We start from the raw sequence: 25,747 nt of genomic DNA, 5'->3' as shown, positions 1-25,747 counted from the left end.
AAATGTCAGAGAAACAGCATTTGCTCAGTCCCAGAGAGACCCCCGCTCAAGCAAACTTGTCACCTGAGATGTAACTTTTCTTTTCAATGGGAGTGGTACTGAAACAATATATCAAAAAGGTAAAATTCTGTCCTTAAGATTGCTTTATTGCGAAGTAAAAGATAGAGGTATTTTTAAGGACAAAAACCCCATTGGATAATCAACATTATGAATTATCAAATGTGGGCTATTTAAAAAAATCTAAATAAAAAATCGGTAGGGCGTTTTTAATGATTTGTGGTCCTAAGCAACAGCGTTTGTGTGCGACAAGCCTAGATACAGTTACTGAAGTATACGTCTGGAAGTTGTAGTAAAGTAATGGCAACTCGGCGGTGGTCATATCCATGGTATAGAAAGTAACGATAATAGCTTAAATCCAGCTCTGTTTAGGTTTGTTATGATTATTATTGCTACCTTATACATTCTTTATAAGTCTGGGCAGTGTATTTCTTAGCTAAGCAACATTTAGCAAAGAAAACTTTGTAGCATTTTCTTCTCTAATCCCTAGCTGCTAGAGGGCTTTTTCACACATTGCTCTACAAGTAAGAGCAAATTTGTCTTAAATAAGAGTGTGAGGTCTGTAGGGCAGCAATTCATGCACCACCAGGATTGGACAGAAACACACCTTTCCTTCAGCAGCCTTCAAACTATAGAATTTTTGTTTGACATGCCATTGTTAAAAAGCAGAATTATTATTCAGCCCTTCCCTCCATCATGCTTTGCACATTCTAAGGAAAAAAAATAAATAAATACACAGTTAATTAAAACTACACTCTAGTCAACAATAAATAATGGTGAGAAAGCAGTGAGAAAGCAGACTTCACACTTATTTTTTTTTCATCCAGGCATTGCTATCTGCACCAGTACACTATATTGTCTATAGTCTGATGACCCTGAAAACACCTGTTAGTGATGCTGGAACTCCTTTCTTGCTGTCTCTAACACACAAATATTGTAAAATGTTTCTTAAGGCCCACAATAGGCATATAGAGAGAAATGAGGCTACACAGCACAGGCCCTAGAAAGTACATGACTATTGACCTCAAATTTAAATTGCATGAAGATAAGGAGTGGCTTGCTATGGCACAGTAAGCAGCTTTTGGGCTCAGCTCGTTCTGATCCCTGTACCCCTCATCTGCCCACCTCACATGGACCTCCATTAAAAGTGCGCAACCAGCATGAACTTCTTTTTCCAGAGACAAAGCAGGTAAAATCGTATTTTTTTTTTGTCACTTTTTTTGTCACACTACTCTCTTCCTGCTACAGATGGGTAACATCACACCAGGAGCCCCCCCTGACCTTGGTAGCAGTGGAGGATTGCTACAAGATCTCAGTCAACAAACCTTTTTATTCAGAAACACTCTAAGGCCCCATACATACTATTTGATTTTCGTGTTCAGATTTACCAAAACCATATAATATGAGGTCAAACCTGAAGAGTTTTCGAATTGTTTGCAGTCAGGCAGGCTCTTGCACTACATGTGTTGGTAAATCTGAAGACAAAAATCTTCAGAAAATCTAATAGTGTGTATGGGGTCTAAAGCTGTATACACACTATACAACTTTTTTTGTTCGATATTCTTTAGATTTACCATCAACTATGTAGTGCAAGTGCCTGCCTGTATTCACACTTGTGTGACTTAAAAATCGTGCTATTTCCATTGCGACTTTGGATGAGTGCGACTTTGTTACAACTTTGTGCTCCATAAAGTCACTAGACATGTGCAGAATGGAAAAAAAAATGACTGTCAAAAATTGATAGACCGATTCAAATTCTGTGCTGGTTGTTAAGGAGCTGGCCACCGCATGCTTAACAACCAATGACTCATCAGCTGTCAGCGGGTTTCCCCACTGACAACTCAATGTAAAGGCACCTTGTCCCCATGTTGATGAGGACAAGGGCCTCTCGCCCACAACCATGGGCGGTGGTTGTGGGGGTCTGCAGGCAGGAGGCTTATCAGAATCTAGAAGCCCCCTTTAACAAGAGGACCCCCAGATCCTCCCCCCCAATGTGAATGAATATGGGCCCCTACCCATTTCACCAAAAAAGTAAAGTCACTACATGAGTTTTTGACAAGTCCTTATAAAAAAAAAAAAAAAAAATTCAAATCCAGTGTCAATTACGCCACCCGCTGCTACAAAACAAAGAAAAAAACCTCCGGCTCTGACGAAGGCTCCCACCGTCTGCCAACAAAACCCTGACATTTCTTTAAAAACTAAGCACGTTCTCGGTCGGTGATATCACAAGAGGCAGTGCCACCCAGTGATGTCACTGGGCAGCCCCACCCCTTAGGATCAGTCAGTATCAAAAAAGTACTATTTCATCACCCTCCCATGCATTTTAACCACGTGAATCTCACCTAAAGGGAACCCCTTTAGGTGAGATTCACGTGGTTAAAATGCATGGGAGGGTGATGTAGTAGTACTTTTTTGATACTACATATTACAAGGGTAATATCGTAGTTGTACGTGTTTTTTAAAGGGATGGCCTACCAAGGCAGACTTGAAATTATTTGGAAATGGGCCCTGATCAAATGCTTTGAAAACAAACCTACATCCTAACTCTTTTGAATAAAAGATGAACCAGGAGGTCAATTGGATATTTCCTGAATCAACAATCCCTGGTGTAATTACCTATAAATGTAAATATCTATTCATATTTTGTACATTTAGGAAAGCAATGAAACCATCTACTTGTAATTAACTAGTGACTGGAGATCACCACTCAACCACTGGCCTCTTGAGCCACAATTACAAACATATCTGGATATCAAGATAGCTGGAGTTATGATAGAATGAGCTGCTTTCTTACCACATGAATGTGCTGGCCCCTATTGCAGATGTCTGACACCTTTAACCACTTGGTGCCCAATCCATAGCCGAAAGATGACTACAGCGCAGGCTTCCTTCACTGGGAGGGTGTACACGAATGTCCTCCTGTTCTGATACTGCCCGTGCGCCACAGGGGGCGCAATCTGATCGTCATGTCCTTGGGACACGGTTAATCACAGTGGGCCCTTTACCACATGATCAGCTGTCAGCCAATGACAGCTTATTACAGAAGTAAACAGAAGCTGGTAGTCGGTTTTATTTTTCCTTCGCGCTGTAAACATGAAGAAAAGAAGAAAGCCGTTGACTGGCTTCTGTTAAAGGGACATCGGTCCCCTTAGTGCCAAACAGTGCTGCCAATCAGTGGCCATTAGTGCCTCATCATCGGTGTCACTTATTAGTGCCACCTACCATTACTGGGTCTCAGTGACCATCAGTGCCACCCATGAGTGAAGAAGAAAAAGTACCTGTTTGCAAAATTTTATAATGAAATGTCCGTTTTTGTTTGTTTAGCAAAAAAATAAAACCCCAGTGGTGATTAACCACCTCAATACAGTGCACTTACACCCCCCTTCCTGACCAGACCAATTTTGAGCTTTCAGCGCTCTCACACTTTGAATGACAATTACTCTGTCATGCAACACTGTACCCATATGAAACTTACGTCCTTTTTTTTCACACAAATAGAGCTTTCTTTTGGTGGTATTTAATCACTAGTGTTTTTATTTTATTTTTTGTGCTATAAATAAAAAATGCCGTAAATTTTGTGAAAAAAAATCCTTTTTCTTTGTTTCCATCAAATTTGTTTGCAAATTAGTAATTTTTCTTCATAAATTTTGGCCAAAATTTATACTGCTACATATCTTTGGTAAAAATAACCTAAATTAGTGTAAATTATTTGGTCTTTTTGAAAGTTATAGAGTCTACAAACTATGGTGCCAATCACTGAAAATTGATCACATCTGATCAGGCCTTCAGTATATCAGGTGTATCTCATTTCTTGAGACACTAACAAGTCAGGAAAGTACAAATATCCCCCAAATGACCCCTTTTTAGAAAGTAGACATTCCAAGGTATTAAATAAGTAGCATGATTAATTTTTTTAAGTTGCAATTTTTTCCCACAATTCTTTGCAAAATGAAGGTTTTTTTTTTTCATCCCAAAATACATTCTGCTACTCTTCCAGAGTATGGCGATACCACATGTGTGGGACTCTTACACAGCCTGACCACATACAAAGGCCCAACATTGAAGAAGCATCTTCAGGCGTTTTACGAGCATAAATTACACATCTCATTTCTCAACCACATATTACACTTTTGAAGGCCCTGGAGTACCAGGACAATGGAATTGCCCCCAAAATGACCCAATTTTGGAAAGCAGACACCCCAACGTATAATCTATGAGGCATAATGAGTCTTTTGAACGGTTCATTTTTTTCCAGAAGTTTTTGGAAAATGTGGGAAAAAATGAAAACGCATTTTTTTTTTTTACACAAAGTTGTCCATTTATCAGATATTTCCAACACATAGCATGTACATAGCAAAGATGACACCCCAAAATACATTCTGCTACTCCTCCTGAGTATGGCAATACCAGGTGTGAAACTTTTACACAGCCTGGCCACATACAAAGGCCCAATATCCAAGTAGCACCATCAGACGTTCTAGGAGCATAAATGACATATAGTTTCCTGGCAACCTATCAATTTTGAAGGCCCTTTATATTTCTAACACATAGCATGTACATAACAAGAATTACAATCCAAAATAAATTCTATTGTGGAAAGGGTAAAAAAAAAAAAAAAAGCATTACCTGTGCTTTTAGTAGTATCCACAGAGAGCACTGGTCCAGGCAGCAGACAGGGATGTGCTTAGCGACAGCAATGGTAACTATCCAGGCAGCCGGCAGGAATATTGTCTATAGTCAGCACAAGGATATTGTCAGCACAGCAGTCCATAGAAATTGTCCAGGCAGAGACAGCCAGCACAGCCATAATATTGGTCCTGGTACAGTTAGCTACAGACGCTCATTATCATACCGCTCTCCAGCCCTTCATAAACATACTGCCGGTTGCTACAGCTAATTATTTGCATAGTCCAGGTAGTGGTGTGGTCCATTCATGCGGCAGGCAGAGGCATGGTGGCAGTAAGTCAGCGGCAGGCTGAGGGCCGCAATCAGGTAAGACCTGGGCACAGGGGTAGAGGCTTCGACCCACCCAAATCTCTAGGAAGCCTCCGGACTCCAGACCCTAATCTGAAAACCGGAAAAAACAATAAAAATTGTTTCCTCTATCTGGAAAAACATTTCTAGAGCCCCTCACATATGTGAGACCCCTGTGTACTAGAGTAGCAGGGCAACAGATCAAGCGGTAGGCAAAAGCATAGTCCATAAAACAGGCCAGGGTCAGATGACGTGCAAGCAGTCCAAGCGGTAGGCATAAGCGTAGTTGATAAAACAGGCCAGGGTCAGTTCATGTGGAAGCAATCCAAAAGGTAAGCAAAGGCATAGTCAAAAAACAGGCCAGGGTCAGTTCACGTCGAAGGCAGTGGCATGGTTATTTGGGAAAGCATGAAAAATGGTCAGCACAGATGATGAAAATGGGGAAATGGTTAAAATAATGGGCTAATATTTTAGGGATGTATGATAAAGTTGGAAGCATTCACCAATGCAAAGGCCAGGTTGGGAGGGACACTGGGGACAATGGTAGCTGGTATCTTTTCAAAACCCTCTTTTGGTGCACACGCAACATTTTTTTTGCTGTCTTTGGCATGCTTCAGATGGTGGAATGCTGAAGGGGAAGTGGCGCTCACGAAGTCGGCAAACAGCCTCAGAGCGAAGGTCTTCTGGGGGGGGCTTTGGTGATAGATAAGGGACGTGACAACTTATTCGATGAATTTTAGGAAGGGACAGGGCTTTCCATGGATTTGGTGTAGACTACGTAGGAATTATAAATGGCCAAATGGATTAGATAGATTGCTACTTTCTTGTACCAGAATTGGGACCTCCTTATTGACAAATAGGGCTGAATCATTTGATTGTTGAAATCCACCCCCCCCCCCCCCATGTAGAGATTATAATCTTGGACACACGTTGGCTTTTCAATGGGACCTTGTCTTCTTTGAAACTCAATTGTAGTGTCCTCATGGATGGTGGACATCATGTGCACATCCTTCCACCTCAAGGCCAGCACTTCGTTGCATCTCAGTGATGCTCTTTCACCCCTTTGCAGCTTTTTGTTTGCCAGTGATTGTGGGAAGCCCTTTCTTTTTTTTTTCTGGAGGTTCCGCAGGCCAGGGTTTTTGCAAGGTATAAGTGTCTGAAAAGGGGCAGGCTGGTGTAAAAGTTATCAAGGTATATGTGATATCCTTTGTTCAGAAGTGGGTATGCCAGGTCCCATACAATCTTTCCAGTTGTGCCCATGTAGGCCGGGCACTCAGGGGGCTGGAGCTGGGAATCTCTTCCTTCATATATGTGGAACGCATAGATATCCCGTGGCTCTCTCACACAGCTTGTATAATTTTATTCCATATCTGGCCCTTTTGCTAGAGTTCTGCAAATTGTTGGGAAAATAAATTTATCAGTGGGCGAAGTTTATATAACTTGTCATAATTTGGATGATTGTGGGGAGGGCACTGGGTGTTGTCTAAAGTGAAGAAAACGCATTATCTTCTTGTATCGGGACCTGGACATTTCGGCAGAATAAATAGCCATGTGATGGATGGAGTGGGTGGATCAATAGGCATGTCCTTCATTTTTTTTTGTAATCCCCATGTTCAGGGTGAGGCCCATAAAAATTTTGAACTCCTCCAAATTGAGATCTCTCCACTCAAAGGGACGGGCATATGATGAGTGGGGGTTATTGCCAATATACTGCTGGGCATATAAATTGCACTAATTGCAGAAATGTGTCGGGCAAAAACAGATGAACGAAATCGATCTCTGAGAAATTTTGGGTGTTGGTCTGCACACCTGGCTGTGCTGTGAAAGGGGAAATAATTGGTGATGTCGAGTCGGAAGGCAGCCATGTTGGGTTAGCAAGACCATCTGGCATAAATGTAGAGGCACTGACTCTTGGGGGATGTGACACTCCAGTAGTTGGATTGGAATTTCCTGTGCTGGTACTCAGGCGTGATGTGGCAGCACTGGTACTGGGTCTGGGCAATTGTTGGTGGGGCCCATCGCCGGTGGCAAAGCTGGTACTAGGCATTTGTTCCTGGGGCCTAACGCTGGCGGCAGCGCTGGTACTGGGCCTGGGAATTTGTTCTTGAAGCCTATTGCTGGCAGGAGCTTAGGTACTGGGCCTGGGAATATAATCCTGGCTTCCAGAGGGCCTTGTGCTTTTAGGAGGGACCCATTCTTCCTCCGAATCATTTTCCGATTCACTATTCGGGTTAAATGCCGAATTTGATTCGGAATCAGAATTGGAATCTGATGAGAATTCCGTTGCTCTCATCGGTCACGGAGAGGATCTGGAACGCCTCCTCATTGGTGTATACTCTTTTGGCCATGACGCTGATGGCTGTGCGAAAGGTGACGTTTACCGATGGGCTGTGTGATGGGTGGCAGGTGATGACGGTATGACAGGCCACGGACTGTGATGGGTGATGGCCACCAATGGCTGGCAGTCACGATGGGTGGCGGTTGATGACTGGCGGTGACCGATGGGTGACAGGTGACGGCTCGCGGTCACTGATGGGTGATGGGCGATGGCTGGAGGTCACTGATGGGTGACGGGCGATACCTGATGGCTGGCGGTCACTGACGGGTGACGGCTGGCGATCACTTATTGGTGACAGCTGGCAGTGGCTGATGGATGGCGGTCACTGATGGGTGACACCCACCAGTGACCACCAGCTTTCACCCATCAGCCACCGCCAGCCGTCGCCTGTCACCTATCAGTGACCGCTGCACCACCGACGGTCATTGATGGCAGTCTCTTATGTGACAGGTTCACTTTATTGGGTGACTGTTGGGCGACAGATGACTGTGGGGGGGGCGATCTGATCAGTGTGGTGTTTGTGCAGACACTACAGAACACAGATCGATAACTCACTGCTTCAGGCTCTTCTCTCCTCACACTGTAAACGGTGTGTGAGGAGAGAAGAGCTGGTAACAGTCAATTACCGCTCTGTGTTTACATTTAGTGATCGGCTGTGAAAGGTTCACAGCTGATCACATGGGTAAACAGCCAATGGCTGTTTACCGGCATCGGTGACGAGCTGTGTTCCCGCGGAACACGCCGCCACCGATGTGAACGAGCAGCGCGCTCCCGATCGCACGCATGCGCCATTCACATAATGCTGGAACTATCTGTGATTGGCCGTGACTTCGTCACAGCCATTCACGTGGTTAACAGCCATGACTAATGGCTGTTTACCACCCTTGGTGGCGAGCGGTGTCTCCGTAACATGCTACCACCGAGGGAACAGGGATGCGTGCGCGCGCACGATCACGCGCATTCCCTGTTTAAACGGGAGGACATCATATGACGCCCTCCTGCCACAAGAGGTGCGGCGCTTGCCCATCATTTGAAGGCCGGCGGTCAGTAACAAGTTAAATACCACCAAACGAAAGCTCTATTTGTGTGAAAAAAATTTTTGGGGAAAAACTTCACGAGTACTTTTTTGCATTACTAAGCAATTGTTATTCAAATTGTGAGAGCACTGAAAATTGGCCTGTGCAGGAAAGGGGTATAAGTGCCCAGTAAGCAAGTGGTTAAACAGCCGCTTACCTCCTAGGTCTCTTATACTCCTTAGCTAATGAGTACTTATCCTGAGCCTAACGTGAATCATATTCACAAGCCTAGTTCTGTCAACCCTTTGCCTATCCCCTCATTTCTCCCTTTTCTAAACTTGGCTGCACCTCCCACACTTATGTATCTTTGTTGGATTAATGTTTGTCAGAATTCAATACTGTTCTCACTTTACCTCAGAGTGGTCCAATCAGAGATCCTGTTAAGCCACACTGCACTAGTAATGCTCCAGAAATGATATTATCCATTTTGATAATTCAGTTTGGTCTTTGCATTACTATGGAGTCTAATGCGCTTGACCTCAGCTGTATTTGCAATTTTCTTATCAGTTTTTTCCTTTTGAACCTGTTAGGTTATATAAATATTAAAATGGCAATAAATATACAGGGTGAGTCAAAGTATACAGATTCAATGCACTATAAAACAAGAACAATAAGATATTTTATGTTACCTGTAACAGTGTGTGTGTACCCTTAGTCACATGAGTTAAGATATTTGATTAAAGTGCAGTGATAGTGGCTGTGATGCACTGTTTCAGCTCCACTAGATCAACAGGAAGGGGAGGGACAAATACCTTGTATTTTATGTACTCCCCACAGAAAAAAGTCACAAGGTGTTAAGTCAGGACTTCTGGGTGGTCATTTTGTCAGTGGAAGGGCGTAGCCCGCGGCTCGTCCACTCCATCAGTGAGGAAGATGTTCATTGGGGTAATCTCGCCCATTGCCTGACCAGTGTGGTGGTGCACCATCCAATTGGAGAATAAAGTTGTCACTGTCATCCTGCAACTGTGGCATCAACCAAGGACTTAACATATACACTGTATATTTTCTGGTTGGAGGCTCTTTTCTGACTCGTGGTCGAAAATTCCATTGCACATTAGTTAGATTGCGTTTTGCTCAATTTAAGAACACAAAAACACCTTCTCCACTGCAGTTGCTGCCATTTTGACTGACTAGTCATATGACACACACACCGCTTCCCTCAGTAGCTAGACACAAACTTTAGGGGTACATCTACCTGTTCGCAGTTGAGGTCTGTGTCCTCAAGGGTTACTATTTTACAGCATCTGGAAACTGTATACTTTATGAATCACCTTGTATAGTATATCAAAATTGAATGAATGTGAAAACACAAAATCTATGATGGTTTCCCTATTAACTCAAAACGTGTACTCAAAGAAAATATACTATCAAGCCCTATAAAACACATTGTAAGACTATTAAAAAGAGAAGCTCTCATCACCTTTTTCCTCTTTTTGACCATATAACAAAGAACAAACAAAAAAAAACAAAAGCCATGTGTATAAGATAAAGGGCAAAGCCGTAGGCTTCATTCTCACGAGTCGAATCCACTTCCACGGAGTCCGCCAGCTGAGCAGGAGTTCTCTCTGTTGATCTCCGCTGAGCCGGCAGATGACAGGTCACTCTCTGCTCACTGAGCGGGGAGGGGCTTGTCGAGCGCCGCTGGCTGCTAGGGAGAGATCGGATGAAAACGGACAGCCTGTCCGTTTTCATCAGATCTCACCCGATCCGATAGCGACAGATGCGAACGTAGGGCCAGCCGTCTGCTTTTAGTGGATTGGACCGGGTTCGGATGTCAGCGGACATGTCACCTCTGACACCCGTCATTCTATAGACTAGCATGAAGCGCCCGTTCAGGTCCGCCATCAAAACGGACAGGCGGACCTAAAAGGTCCGACAGTGTGAAAGGGGCCCTAAAGACTTGTACACACTATATACGCTTTCTTGTTGAACAAAAAGAAAAAACCTGACAGATCACTGTATATCACAAGCAACACAAACAGGGGGATCGTCCCCTTTACCAGGACATACTGAGCAGTGCTGGCTGATTGGATGATGATGGATTTCCAGCAGGCCTGTTTGACAAAAGTTGGTTGTGAGACCGGCTTCTTTCGGATAGGGAGCTGTACACATGGGCTGAAAGTCATCCGGTTCCTGCCGAACCAACCATTTTTGGCCTGTGTGGTTCTAGACAAGTTAGTTAAGTGATAAGGTTACAGGTCTTCCAGTAAAAGATACTAGGCTTTACATCTTATTCAATCATACTCTCAAAAGAAAAACTATAAAGCCTACAAAAAAAAAAGAAAAAAAAAAAAAAGAATTCAGCCAAGAAGGTTTTGTGATGTAACATTAAAATTTGATTAAGAGCCATCAAGAAACCCTAAAGGCTGAAACGACCAATATATTTTTGTAGTAATGCCTAATGTAAACGATGCGAACATGCATCTCATGCAGCACTTCCTATGATAAATGAAGAAATGAACGCTGGGAATAAACCAGCCAAAAACTAGGTCTAAAAATGTCTTGAAATCACCAACAGCTGTTTTGTATAAGAGCATTACAGAGATACCACTGGGGGAAACTAGGAACATACATAAAACCATTTGAGAAATACAGCAGCACGTAACATTATTAAAACAACCCCACACAGACATTGTCCTGTTTAATTTGACTTTTGATAAAACAGAAATCACACTTTGGTTATGAATGTAAGGCAGGTCATAATGGAAGAGACTGCTCCACAGTTCACAAACCCAGATGGCAATATTAATGCCAGCAGCTCTGAAAAGGGAAGGGGCAGGCACGTCCAGACACATGTGAGCCTATTAGCCAATTTAGCTTGAGCATACCTGCCGCTGTAAAATCAAATTTGAGGCTGAACATGAGGCAAATGAGCATTTAATGAAGGGAAATCTGTTACATGTTATGCCAAAGGGTCTGACAAAAATGTACCCTCTTTTCCCATGTTAAACACATTAAGATTAAAATTCCAATCACCACTGAATGCAAAAGAGCATGCAAATGTAAATGTAATAATAATTTACATATGCCTTGAATATTTGATTCATGAAGTATGCCGATCTGCAGCCTGTTCCCTAGCAGCTGATATTGGTTGAAGTATAAACCTTTCTTTTTACAATCACTTTAGAAGTTATGACTTACAACTGACTGAATTTGCAGCTCATTTTATAATAAAGAAAAAAATATTCATTGTTTAAAGTGGTTGTAAACCCTTACAAACCACTTTGACCTACAGGTAAGCCTAGATTAAGGCTTACATGCAGGTCCAAGAAATATCTCCTAAACCGTAGACAGCGGCGCGCAGGCGCACTGAGCGTGGCATCCTCGATAATGAAGATGCCGCGCGTCTCGGCTCCCGTGCGCATGCATCGTGGCTTCGCCGAATGACAGCGGCGGAGCTACGAGACCCACCGAGAAGATGGATGCGGCGGACTACAGGGGACAGCGGTGACTTTGCTGGCTCCTGTGTCAGGTAAGTGACACATAGCGATGCATAGTAGTCCATTATGCTTTGCCTTTGCAGGGAATGAAAGAGGAAGTAAACTCATCAGGGTTTACTTCCTCTTTAAGTAGGTATAGCAAGCTCATTTTTTTTTCTAGTTTTGGACAGAATGGCGAAGAGTTTCACCCATTTATTGTAACCAAAGCAGGAGCTGAGCTAAAATCTTCCAATAGCAACACCTTTTTTTTTTTTTTTTTTAGAGAGATTTCTTCATAACTCCAGTTTCATTTTCGAGAGCCTGGAAGTAAAGGGAAATCTCCACAATGGGTCAACGAAAAATCCTGACAATGTTTAGTAGTCCCCCACTCTGTAAAAGTAAAATATGGCTTTACATACACTGTAAGAATGAGAGCAAATAATAATATTGACAACCAGAGGTATGCTCCACAAAAGCGACGTTCACCTTGTTCTTTTCTAAATTCCAGCTTCTCTATGTACCAATACACAACCTCTGTGGCAGAAAAGAAAAATATTTCTGTATATTTTAGTGCAAGCCTTACCTCAGCCTCCAGGGCCATTTAAAGAAAACTTCTCAATTACTTCCTCCAATCCGAGACATGAAGACCATTACAAGGAAATAGTACAGCAGCTGATCTCATCAACACAAACCCTGTACCTGCCCTCCTCCAGGAGATTGCTCCCTCCCCTCTCTGTAATCACATGCAATCACTGTAAATAAGCACCGTTCTCACTAATTTCATAGCCAGTGTGTTCCTCTGCTCATAGATTGTACCGTTTTCGTGCATAGATTGCTCATTTAGGAGAATCCACAGGAGTGATCAAAATTGCCTATGTGGTGCAGAACTGTAGTACTAAAAAGAGAAGTGTGTCTCTGGAAGTCCAACGCTCACCATACACTATGATTGTTGTGATGCAACCAGGACAGGGGCTTTTGAAGAGGAGCAGGGCAAGCCTCTTACCCACTGATTATGGCCCATGGAGAGAGCAGATCATGATGGGCAACCACATACTGGATGCCGAGAGCGAGACTTGGATTACTTCTCTGAATAAGGACAATAAAGCTTTCCTTCTGAAGTGGATGGAAATGTGGAATATTAATCTTACACAGGTTAATAGAGGTCAAGAGGGAATATAGCGATCCACCAGACTGCGTTGAAGAGGCTCCTTCACTTGGGACAGAAATATTAACAAGAGCCCTCAAGAAATCTACAGAAATAAATGAATTCCACTTTATCAGACTGCTGGAACATTGTCTTCGGATGACTTGTCCAGTGGACAGAATACACAAGTTTGTGTGCCTCCTATGTGTGTATTCACATTGTTAATGGAGTCACCTATTGTTTGTCTGTTGACCAACTCATGGAGGTTCTTTATGATGTAATTAGCCTTGTGTCAACTCTACCTCATTATCTAAATATTGTGCGATGTTTTGGGTACCATTTGGTTTTATTGTTCATGTGGTGACTGAGAAACTTTTTGAAATGTATACAAACCTGTATTTGTTTAATTAACCAGCATCCCTTTGGTTTTTATCCCAATGTCTTGCCTGTGTAGGATGCTTGGGGTAAAAAGGCTTGTATCAGTGCTCGGTCTGCTGAAAGGGTTTGGAGGGCAGGAGGCAATGTTTGACGTAAGCAACCAAGCAAGATCTGTCACAATTTTAAAATCTCCCTTGGATCTACTATCAACTCTGTAGTGCAAGGGCCCGTCTGACTAGTTACAGGGTGATTGCATAAATAGGTGCATCCTATTATATAGTTTTGGTAAGTCTAAAGGAGAGTGTAGAATCAAAGTGTATGGTCACCTTTATACAAAAATTAATTAATTGCGCTTTTTGTGTCATTGTTAACAGCACTCCAAAAGCAGAAGCAAAGGCACATTTTGTCAAATGCAAAAACACACAAAGAAAGCAAAAAGTAAAGTAGCAAACCATGAGCTACTTTGCAGTGTTTTTTGTGCATATATTGCAAAGATTTATTTATTTTATTTTTTTTCAATAAACTGTACACCCAGATGAGGCAGAAATTATATTTACGTTGAGTGTTTAGCTACTGTGGCTTCTTTCGGTAAAAACGTTTCAAATGGTCTCATACACTGCAAATTTGACAGGTTTGTCCCAAAATAGGTTGAATGTGTATTTAATTCTTTAAAAAATACCTATATTGTATTTTTAAAATCAGCTCTCTGAAACTTATTGCTTCAACAATAATTTGGTTTTTGACAATAAATCATGCTACTATCGAAAAAGCAAAGAATCCTCGGAAACAAGATATATTGACAAAATTATATGAACTAGTGTACAAACATATATAAAACAAAGAAGAGTTTTCATGGATATCAGCCATGGAGATCAACAACATATTTACAGGTTTGTAGAGCAGATTAAAATAAATATAAATTAAAAAAAAAAAACACCACAAGGTATAAATAACAAGCACATGCAGATTTACCTTCAGTACACGTTTTGTTTTTTTTACTAAAAAGATACTTTATAAAACATACAACACATTAATGCACATCTGAGGCATACGTAAAGCAACAAAGCACCATTAAAATTAGAAATATCTTTCTTTTAGTCAAATAAAGCAAACTGTACATATCTAAAAGTGGTACTGTCTATATCTGTATTATCTTACACATATACACACACACATCTGCTTTTAAAAAGATAAACAGGCAGAAATTTAAAGGACAGTTCTGCCTAAAAGTGATAGTTTAGTTTTGAATAGACCTCCGCAAGCTAAATCACAAATTAACCTCATAACCCCCTAGAGTTCTTTACAGGCCCTACAATAATCCCGAACCTTCATCACAGCTACTTTGGATGCAGGGAAAGCTCACTCCGGCTGCATTCTCGAATGTAAACAAAATGATAAAATGAAGAAACCGGCAGTGAGATTTAGAATCGTTTGAGTGGTGGGGACTAGTGCTTGAAAATTTTGAGTAGCCGAATCATGAGATCCAAGATGTTGATGAATCTTCTGGCCTGAAAATTTTAAATACTAGCTTTGAGTGAATATACTCTTTCATTCAGTTTGATGTTATACAGTAAAATGTTTACATTAAGAGTCAAAGCAACCTGGTCTTATGTATAAAGGGTTGTCTTAAAGTAAATGTTTCTTGTCCATAACAACTAGAGATTCTTCCAGAAATACCAAGTGGATTGGCTGTTTTTCTTGGGACACAGACACAGTAAGCAATGTTCATTATGACGTTTGCCCCATGCTTGTAATGGTTTAGCAGCATGGTAATATTTCTGATCAGATACTTTGACATAAAGGTGATGCAGCGCTTACATGGAATAAATAAAGTCCATAAATGAAGAAAAAGTTTCTTTGCAACAAAAAGATGACGTATAATCAGAGAAACTGTTCATAAAATATTGAAAAATCTAAATATTCCAAATTCCACATCAAGCACAACCTAGTGCAAAATGGACTCTTACTTACGAGTTGTAGGACTCTATTACGTGGCGACAGCACGTACGTAGGCTCTACTCGTGTGTCACCACGCTGTTTCTCTTGTGCACACAAGCCTGTTTGTTTCCATGCATGGATTATCTTCCTTGGATTGATTACACACACGCATTGCTTTTTAATGCATGGGAGTAACCTTTATGACATGAAAGAGTGTTTTACGGACTTAAACTATATGGATTTTTTTTTTTCATTTATATGCACAATGCACAGCCTCTTCCCTATATTATGCTGGAATCTCTAGATACTTCATGCCCGTGTGACATGCAATGTCGGCTTCATGCTGATCTACAACATTGAACACATCTGGCTCCGTAAAGGAGTCCTACAATGCTGGTAAGAGTCCATTTTGCACTAGGTGGTGGCATTTGTATATATTCTGAATATTTCGGTTTTTCACTATTTTATGAACTGTTTCTCCGTTTATAATTCATCTTTTTGGCTGCTTGGACTTTTTTCCTACATTTTTTGTTGCAAACATTTTTTCTTAATTTTATAGACTTTATATGTTTAATTTAAGCACCACATCACCTTTATGAATTAATTTTTTTATTGTCCGTTTTGTTGCCAGCACCTTTTTTCACTATCTTTAACAGTTTTATTCATTTTTGCCAGAGCGTTTTCTTCACCATCTAGCACTAAAGTTTTGACATGTTTCAGCCCTACAAAAGGAAGCTTTTTAGTCAAAACTGGAAAAAAAAAAAAATGGCCCTGGGATTAAAGCTACTGCCTCCCATTGTAGCTATTGATCATACCACTAATTTCCCATTTTGTAACTCAACACAGTGCAATACTGATGACTTTGCTGCATTAAGAGCGCCAATTGATTCATAGACCAGCAGGGCAGCAGATTGGGGTTTCCGGTCATAGAAAAAAAAAACATTTGAAACCTGAAATTCTGCTCCCTCATCCCAAGACTCTGCCTAGGAGGCTTAATTGCGGTCTACTTTTAGTCTAATTTCACTACAATATTTTGCAAGAAATACCTTAAGGCTGAATGCCCATACAACAAAGAGCTGCCGCAGTGCTTTAACAAAACCCCTGTTTCCAGCTGTGATAGGGGATAGTGTGGTGCACGATTCAGTGCATCACATGGCTCCCTTTTTATTTTGCACAAACTTTATTTGAAGTGTGCAAAAACGTACACTTCATTTACGGCAGGTGTGCTGGAATAAACTGCAGCATTCCACATCTTAGCGCAGCCATGAGACTATGTTGCAGTGTTAATAGGACACGTAGAAGATTTATTGCAGGAACACAGGAAACAATTTTTTCCTGTCACCACATATGTGAATTCACCCTAAAAATGTAATGGTTACTGCTGTGATTACACATCGACAAGGCCTACAATTGGGCCTGATTTTTAATTAAAACAAAACCACTAATACACAGAGTGTAAGGATGCAATGTAAAAACACATAAAACAAAAACGAAACAATGTCAACCTGTCTTTGTAGTAGATAGTGCAAAGTAACATGATCAAATCTATTTTAACTCCTCCGTTTGTCCACAATAGCCGATATCGAGCTGCCATGTTTTAATATAGGCGAGAAAATCCCAGCCTTCTGAAAACAGACTAAGCTCAATTGTTCAGAAGAGCTTCTATCATCGCCTGTAATGCAATTCTGTGTATTGCACCCAGTAGTGACTTTTCTATAGCAAAACATTGGGAATTCACTTTAGAAGATCACAGCTGGCTAAAAAAAAAATTCACTAGCAGGTGAAACATACAGTCTGCAGCATTTGGAAAACCCTAAATGTTATCTGCTATGGTGCCAGATAGTTTAGTAAACCCTTTAAAATTATGGCCATATAGGAGGATGAAAGTAATATAGAGCCACCAATCTTTATCTTTCATTTAACAGTCTTCTCCCCTGTGTAACACTACTTCTTGAACAGTGATTATATAAGCTCCAACACTAAACATTGCGATCTGTTTTGAAGTATCACCATTACAAATACATGGGATACTTTGCTGCTACTAGGAAATCATTTCCAACATTCTCAATTATATTTCTGTATATAGTTTACTACATATATGCTGATCTAAGCTGGTTATGCTGGCAAATTGCCGAAATAACTGTGTGTCTGGTCCCAAACTAACAACATGCCAAAAGTAAGGCAAATGAGATGAAGAGCACTGTAACCAAGCATGCATGGAAAGTTATTGTTAAAACACTTGATCCGAGATGAAAATGGTCAGATCAGCTTTTTGGCCTTTCGTTAATTTAAAATACGAGGGAGAACTTGCCTCAATATGGAATGTTAGGAAGGCTTCACATTTAGGCATTTGCCCTGCGCACCCCTGACAGCCAAGCTGTGGCACTTCTATGCTAAACTCAATGCAAGGTATAGCAAAAGCAAATCCTCAGGGAAATAACCATTCTTTTGTAACATAGATCTAGTTATCATGCACTGCTTCAAGAGAACCTGTCAGGACAATTTTATCTGTTACGATCGAATTGTCCGGCGTACTTAGTCCGGAGGACTTTCTACCGAACGGACTTGGCCACACGGACACAGGGAAAGTCCGGCGATTGCCAACGCGATGACGTACAGCACGTACGACGGGACTAGAAAAAGGAAGTTCAATAGCCAGTAGCTTCTCTCGTACTTGCTGTTGAGCAGGCGTCATTCTTAGTCCGCCGGACTAGCATACTCACGAAACGTATTGTCCGCTGAAACCCAAGTCCGGCGGAAAGATTTGGCTGCAAAACTACTCTAAGTCCGCTGATGAAAAAGTCAGTTGAAGCCCACACACGATCGGATTGTCCGGCGCACTAAGTACGCAGGACAATTCAATCGTGTGTACACAGCATAATATTGCTTGATCCCTGAAAGTCGTACTAATTTCAGCACCAAGGTCACTGCTTGATTCTGCAAAATTTGTCCTCCAACATGGAACTAGCCTGGAGTTCAGTAGTGTCAGCCTGCAGTACTGGACATGAGCCACCATGATGGATTCCCCTTCTTAATCCGGTTTGCTCACAAGGATGGCAAAGCCACCCTTAAATTATATCCAGTTTAACTGCAGTGAGTTGGAATGAATTCCTACATACTGTGCTACAATTCAGCAAGGTGAGTAAAGGGCAGTGATGTCGAACCTTGGCATCCCAGATGTCTTGGAACTACGTTTCCCACGATACTCATGCACTCTGCAGTGTAGTTGAGCATCATGGGAAATGTAGTTCCAAAACATCCGGGGTGCCAAGGTTCACATCACTGGTGTAGGGCTAAAGGGGTGTTCCTACACCTGTATGTTGGGAAGGGGAAGCAATGTGCACCCACTTTGGAAATGTAGGGGAGCTTTTCAGAATCACAATTTTAAAAGTTACACCAAAAACTCCCTTGATCTAAAGCTGGCCGTACATTATTCAGTTTTTTCTGTTTTAGAAAAACAACCAAACTAATCTCCCTATTCTACCCACTGTGTCACTGTATTCTGACACGGGGCTTCCTCACCACCAGAATACATTAAGCAAAACAATGCACAAAGCAGGCAAGTATAACTTTCCCTTTGCATTCACTTTAATTTCTTTCATAGGTAATAAATTCATGCAAGAACCATTTAAGCACATTATTCTGGCACAGACAATGAAAAATATATCAGACACAGGTCCATTATATCTAGAGATGATTGAATACAGATACCTCCATTTGAAATTGGATAGAGATCATGTGTTAATTGGTCATACTAGACCAATATTGTCATCTTGACTTTTAACTCTACACGGTTTTAACTAAATAGTACACCATACTCTTTAGATATTCTACTAATGAAAGGAAGTCAGACAAGTAGGTATCCGACTATAATAAGATGCTGCCTGAACTGCTTTAACGCAGTGTTTCTGAACATTATTGGGAACACCATGCTACTTAAAAGTAGTGATTGTCCGTGTGGCGTTATGCAGCAGAAGTACAGATAGTGGTTACTAAATGCTATAATCCCATTCATTGGATTTTTATCTATAAACACCCCTGTGATCCTGGTTTCTATAGGAGGCTACATACACCCCAAACTGATATTATAGCGAAGGGAGGGAGGAGAGCAAAAACTACAGTGGAAAAAGCTATCCTCTGGAGTCTCAGCAAGGGCTACCTAGAAGTGACAATTTTCAGATTGGGACGGAGTTACCCTTTAAAGCGGTATTATACCCAAAAGCAAACATTATACAGATACTCCTCGTTTAACAACTACTCAGACTAGCGACCAGCTCTCCCCACCAGAAACGATGTGCTGTACATCATTGTATTGTATAGAATTCGTGTTCTATACTTATGCGAATTAAAAAAACATTATTGAGCTGAAGTTTTGTACTTGGACCTTTTTTTCACAATACAGTAGTTAAGAATGCTTAAAATATTGATCAATTGTGACTCCTCGTTTAACAATTTTTTTTAACGACCTGGTTGTTGGAACGGAACTTGGTCATTAAGTGAGGATTACCTGTACTGCAGCTTACCAGTTCTTAGATGTGATAACTGCATTAATTTTCTTTTTTAGGCTTTTCACCTGGTGATCCAGTCAGTAAGTCTGTTTTTCAAAAGAACAAGCTGTCCTGGAGATGTAGCAGTTACAGAGATGAAACAAACCATTTACTATGGACAGGGGTATTACAACAATCCTTTTTTTTATTATTTATGTAAAACCTTAATTCCAAAAAGGAAGAAAATGTTTTGCTGTAAAGTCTTATGAAGTTGTATACTGCAGTTTGGCTTCAATTCATTCGTGTATTTAAATCTGCTAGTAGATTTAACACAACCCTCCCCCCAAACAGACTTTGCTGTTGTCCAAAGGTGTCCCTGTTCTCTTTCATCCAGGGGGGGCACTCTAATGCCGAAAACACACAAGGTTGAATTTTCCGACGGAAAATGTTTGACGAGAGCTTTTTTTGTTGGAATTTCTGACCGTGTGTAGGCTCCATCGGAATTTCCGACATAAAATTTGAAATCTGGATCTCAAATTTTCCGACAACAAAATCCGTTGTCAGAAATTCCGATTGTATGTACACAATTCTGAAGCACAAAGTTCTACACGTACTCGGAATCAAGCAGAAGAGCTGCACTGGCTATTGAACTTCAATTTTCTCGGCTCGTCGTGCAACACCGTGTTCTTGACGTTTGGAATTTCTGACAACATTGTGTGATTGCGTGTATGCAAGACAAGTTTGAGCCAACATCCATCGGGAAAAAATCCCATGGATTTTGTTGTCGGAATGTCCGATCGTGTGTATGTAGCATAACACAGGTGTAATTGGCAAGATCACCAGGTGAAAAAAAGTCTAAAAAAAGAAAACTAATGCAGCCAACACATCTAACGATTGGTAAGCTACAATATAGTCAATTTTTGGTTAGTTTTGGTTATGGGTTTTTTAAAGATAAAAACATGCTACAATATTGTCAAACATTATCCTATACAAGAAGAAAATACATGTAAGGAACACATTCATTATAGCATATAAAAGATGACTTTTCAAATCTCTTAATAAAAGATGAGCTGCCTGCTTAAATAAAATATGTCTTACAGAAGCGACCAATAATTTTACTAATAAAAAGATCTGTGGTATGGTTAGAGCTTGGTGGGGGAAGTTACACAAATGGCGTTTTCAACTTTCAACACGAAGATGTCACTGGTCCCCAATGCAGACTAGCAGTCTTGAGCTTAAAATAAAACTTGCCTTGAACTTGGGAAATTAAAATGGAGCAAATCATTAAAATGAAAAAAGCAGCAGATCTTTGGGTCAAAATGTCAGTAGTTAAAGGGAGTCTATGCAACTCTTGCGTTGCTCTCCCCCCCCCCCCCCCCCCCAGCCTCTCCTTACTGGGCAAGGCTGGCCATCACATAAAAAGGACCAATAGGGAGGAGGAACATGGAAGAGCAAAATGTGCATAGAATGTCAGCCGCCTATACTTCTGAACCTACTGATCATTTTGACATATGTTTGCACCCTTAGCTGATGGATTTTTCATTATATACTCTGCCTCACTTTTAATCACCCAATTTTGGGAGAGGTTTACTTTAACTCTAGTATTTGCAGGCACTGCAGCAGGCTAGATGTTGCATATTTAAAGCTGAACTCCTGGGAACAGCTAAATACAGTAAAAGATACTTAAGAATTCTAAAAAGGTATTTTTTTTTAAATAGCAAACATGTCATTGTTATGCATATTGCTGGATCATGATTAGGCTCAGGCAAGTATAAACCTGGGGGGGCTGCATCCAGAAGGTTTTTTTTTACTTTAAAGTGGTTCCAAAAGGCAGGTGGTTTTATTTTATTTTTTATCCTAATGCATTGTATGCATTAAGATAAAAAACCTTCAGTGTGCAGCAGCCTCCATCATACTTACCTGAGCCTCATCTCGATCCAGCGATGTTGAATGAGAGCCACGGAATCCCAGGGCCCTCCCTCCTTATTGGCCGAGACACAGCAGCAGGCGGCATTGGCTCCCTCTGCTGTCAAAGTCAGTGCGCTAATGAGGAAGGGGGGGGGGGGGGGAGCCACAGCTCTGTGTCTGAAAAGACGCACAGAGAAGCGGCTTGGGTGCCCCATAGCAAGGTGCTTGCTGTGGGGGGCACTGGGCAGGAGGGAGAAGCCAGGAGCACCAGCGAGGACCCTGAGAAGAGGAGGATCCAAGCTTTGTGCAAAACCACTGTACAGAGCAGGCACGTATAGCATTTTTTTTTTGTTTAAAAACAGCAGACTTTAATATCACTTTAATGCAGAGAATGCATTAGGGTTATTAAAAAAAAAAAAAAAAAAAAAAAAAAAAAAAACATTCTGCCTTTACAACCACTTTATAAAAACTGTTTTACCAGCCAAGTTTTTATTTTTTTTAAATACAGTTCTGAGACTTACACAGCTCTATCTCACATCATAGCCCTGTCTGGCAGGGCAGACGGGCCACTTTTTCTCTTTTGCAGTTTGGCAACACAAACAGGCCTTCCCCCCTCCCCCAATACTATGACTACACAGTAAGGCGAAGCAGCAAACTGATGAGCTCATCTGTCACTTTTTCTCCTCCTATCAGCGTGCTCTTCATTAGTTCATAACCGCGACAACTAAAGTTATTGGCAAACTATGCAGTTTCTTGCTCTTCCAGTCGGAGCTCTACTGTACAGGGGATTGCAAGAGGCTGATACTATGTTAATTTCAGGGAGGTAACAGTTTGAAAATAAAAAGATATATTAAATAAAAATATAATTATGTAATAATGAATATAGAGCTGCACTAATCTGTGTACATTATATCAGTCTGGAGCTCAGTTTTCAAGCCCAAGTGAAGTCACAGAAATACGTGTTCAGTCAGAGATTTCCCCTCACATTTCTCTTATAGGAATGGCACAACGGGCATGGATTCCTCAGCATCATAACGCTGTGAAAGGACGCTGATTTGAGGGGGTTTTGTTGTACTCATCTATGCCAGCAGAGGGCAAGAAGGATATTTCCACTAATAGCAAGTCATTATTTAAAGCATTTACAAAATTAAAATCAGTTAAAAATAATAATGTATAGCAACAGAGGACCTAAAGAGACTAAAACCCTGCCAAGCAAACAAAACTTACATTTTGTCCAGTCATGAATGTACAGACTATACTGCTATTAATGTAATAACAGCATATTACATATACTTCTACAAATTTGATAGAAAATGTCAGCATGAACCTCAGTACAGAGTACAAGTGATCCTGCAGGAAGATATGAAGATCCAGCTCCAGGTGAGTGGGGTTTGACCCGAAGATGGTGGCAGAGAGAAGAGTCCAAGCACCAAGGTACCTGTAGTGGCGTCAAGACTTGACCGCTGCAAGCCGCATTGATTGAGTCACTGGAGCGCCTCCCAATGACCTCCCAGTTAACAGTGTCCCCCTTCCTGTCTTCTTAGTGCTCTGCCCCCTCGGGCTGCTGGGATTGTTTTCTGAAGAACAAAACAAAATCAGAAGTTCCATTCAAAAGCTGATGCATCAAAATGATAGATGTCCATGTCAAGTGCAACCAGCCAACTGTAGGAGCTTTTAAAGGAAATTTTCACGACAAGACGCATGGAGGCTGCTATTGCATTAAACATAGAATATTTGTACTAATAATGCATTTTTTTCCTTGCAGTATATTGATGGACACGGGAAACCCTAAACCTCCAGTTTATACTGTCATTTACAGAAAGTTTGGGCACTTGCAAAAAAAAAAAAAAAAAAAAAAAAACACACATAAAAACTGTAGACCAGTCCAAGGTATAACCCCCTCACCACTACTAACATGCTGCTGCTTTTTTTTCAAATAAGCAGTGCCAAGAATATGATCATAAATGCAATTTTCTTTGGTAGATCACAAGTGAATCAATTTGTCTTTAAAGCGGGAGTCCGCCGGGACTCCGCGTTTTTTTTTTTTTTTTTAAAGCCAGCAGCTACAAATACTGCAGCTGCTGACTTTTAAAATAGTGACACTTACCTGTCCAGCGCGCCCGCGATGTCGGCACCCAAAGCTGATCTCTAGATCGTCTTGTCGGGTGCTGCCGCCGCCATCTTGGGTATGGGAATCGGGAAATGGAGCCTTTCGGCTTCATTTCCCGGTTCCCTACTGCGCATGCGCAAATCGCGCTGCGCAATAAGGATGGTCCCCGCTGCCTCTGGGATCTGTGTGTTTCCCAGCAGGCAGCGGGGCACTTGCGGAAAGGGGCGTAATCTACGCCCCTTTCCGCAGAGAGCTATCCCGGAAGTGGGTGCAGAATACCTGTACTGTACAGGTATCTGCACCCCCCTCCCCCCTGAAAGGTGCCAATTGTGGCGCCGGAGGGGGGGAGGGTTCCGATGAGCGGAGGTCTACTTTAGGGTGGACCTCCGCTTTAAGGAAGAGTATGCTAGATCCAGACTGCTGCTGTTAGTGTACTGTCTTCATTAATGCAGGATATTAAACACACCTTTACTACTTGTAACTATGAAAGTGCAAATGCAGCTCTAGTGCAACTTACCTGAAATGGTAGGTGGACACTGTCGTTTTTTTGCTGTGCTGAGCTGTAACCTGCCAATTCTGCTTTGGCTGGCTGTACCACTTCCCACACGTGATGAGGATGAACTGGAGCAGTAGAAGAAAACCGGGGTCAAATATGACGTACAGCTTCATTTAGCTTTTCACAAAAACAATGAATCCAATATAAATACTGGCAGTTTTAAAGATGCCATCATCAAATAAAAAAATAAAATAAAAAATCCAGTGTAAAAAAGGCAATGACAAGGTATTTTACGTATTTACAGATCTGAATACAGTTATCACATTCCACACAGCTATACAGAGTACATGTCGTCGTTCACAATGGTTCTGCCCCAGAGGAGCTTCCAACATAATATTCTTACTGCAGGAATAACAGGGTGGATTTGATTTAAATCATAATTTTTAAAGCACAACTGTCATCTCTGTCCCGCGGTGGCTCCTTGTCAGACCCTCTGTTGACTCACCGACAGTCCCATTCAGTTTAATGGGATGGCTGGTGATGCGGCAGTGACACAAAAAAGGTGAGGGACATAGCGGCAGCAGGTGAGTGGATGCCCGCTAAAGCCCCATACACACGATCAGATTTTCTGCTGAGTTTTTCCTTCAGATTTACCAAAACCATGTAGTAGAAGGGCCTGCCTGATTGCATACACATTGAAACTCCTAAGGTTTGACCTCATATTATATGGTTTTGGTAAATCTGAAGGAAAAAAATCAGCAGAAAAACTGATGGTGTGTATGGGGCTTCACAGGCAGTGCCATGATGGATCTGAAAATGACAGATGCTCTTTAAAATGGAAGTACTTATTCTTGCTGGTAGTTAGAACCTTTAATATTTGCAAACAAAATGAAGGTTTCCCATTTCGAATAAAAGGTTGTCAGGTTAGCAAAACAGCGATATCAGAACCGATTCAATCATACAGTTTGTAGTGTACATAGCTTTGCAAAAACAACAGGATAAAGGAATATCCCTGAAATTTGTTTTATTTCCTGGTTACTGTGAAAATGTAAATGTAAATATTCCAGAATATACAGCCTCATGCTACATAACTAAGCTTCATTTCATGCTGAATAAACTAAATTATTAATGTATCTTAAATAGAAAACTATATTTAGTTAAAAAAAGATATTTTTTTTTTTTTAAATCGATTCTTATCCACCCTGAGGAATATATATTGTGCACACATTAGCCCATTTGGTCAGTCAACCTTCAGATATATTTTAAATTGTGAGACAAGAGACACATAATGAATATAGGGCAAACACAAACTAAACGTTGAACCATCTGAAATACTGGTTTAGACTAGAGGCGTAGGGATTAGCTGTATTAACTGATCTTGTTCTTCTGGGATGTCTCTCAGCTATTAACCCTGCATTGCAC

General features: G+C 41.3%; 1 protein-coding gene across 1 annotated transcript in view; it reads right to left on the bottom strand.

Moving 5' to 3' along the window:
- Positions 1-14,180: 14,180 nt before the first annotated feature.
- Positions 14,181-25,747, bottom strand: part of LOC143934139 (kinesin-like protein KIF18B) — a 99,151-nt gene continuing 87,584 nt past the window's right edge. The window contains exons 15-16 of the mRNA XM_077457499.1: positions 24,347-24,450; positions 14,181-23,296 (exon numbers count right to left, since the gene is read on the bottom strand). Coding sequence (XP_077313625.1) covers positions 23,169-23,296; positions 24,347-24,450 — 232 coding nt within the window. The 3' untranslated portion in view covers positions 14,181-23,168. The remainder of the gene's footprint in view (positions 23,297-24,346; positions 24,451-25,747) is intronic.

This window comes from Lithobates pipiens, unplaced genomic scaffold (assembly GCF_037356315.1).
Source record: "Lithobates pipiens isolate NorthernLeopardFrog02 unplaced genomic scaffold, aLitPip1_a1.2 Scaffold_27, whole genome shotgun sequence".
In the NCBI taxonomy this organism is placed as follows: domain Eukaryota; kingdom Metazoa; phylum Chordata; class Amphibia; order Anura; family Ranidae; genus Lithobates; species Lithobates pipiens.
The sequence above is the reverse complement of the archived record's forward strand: the minus strand, read 5'-3'. Positions and strand labels throughout refer to the sequence as shown.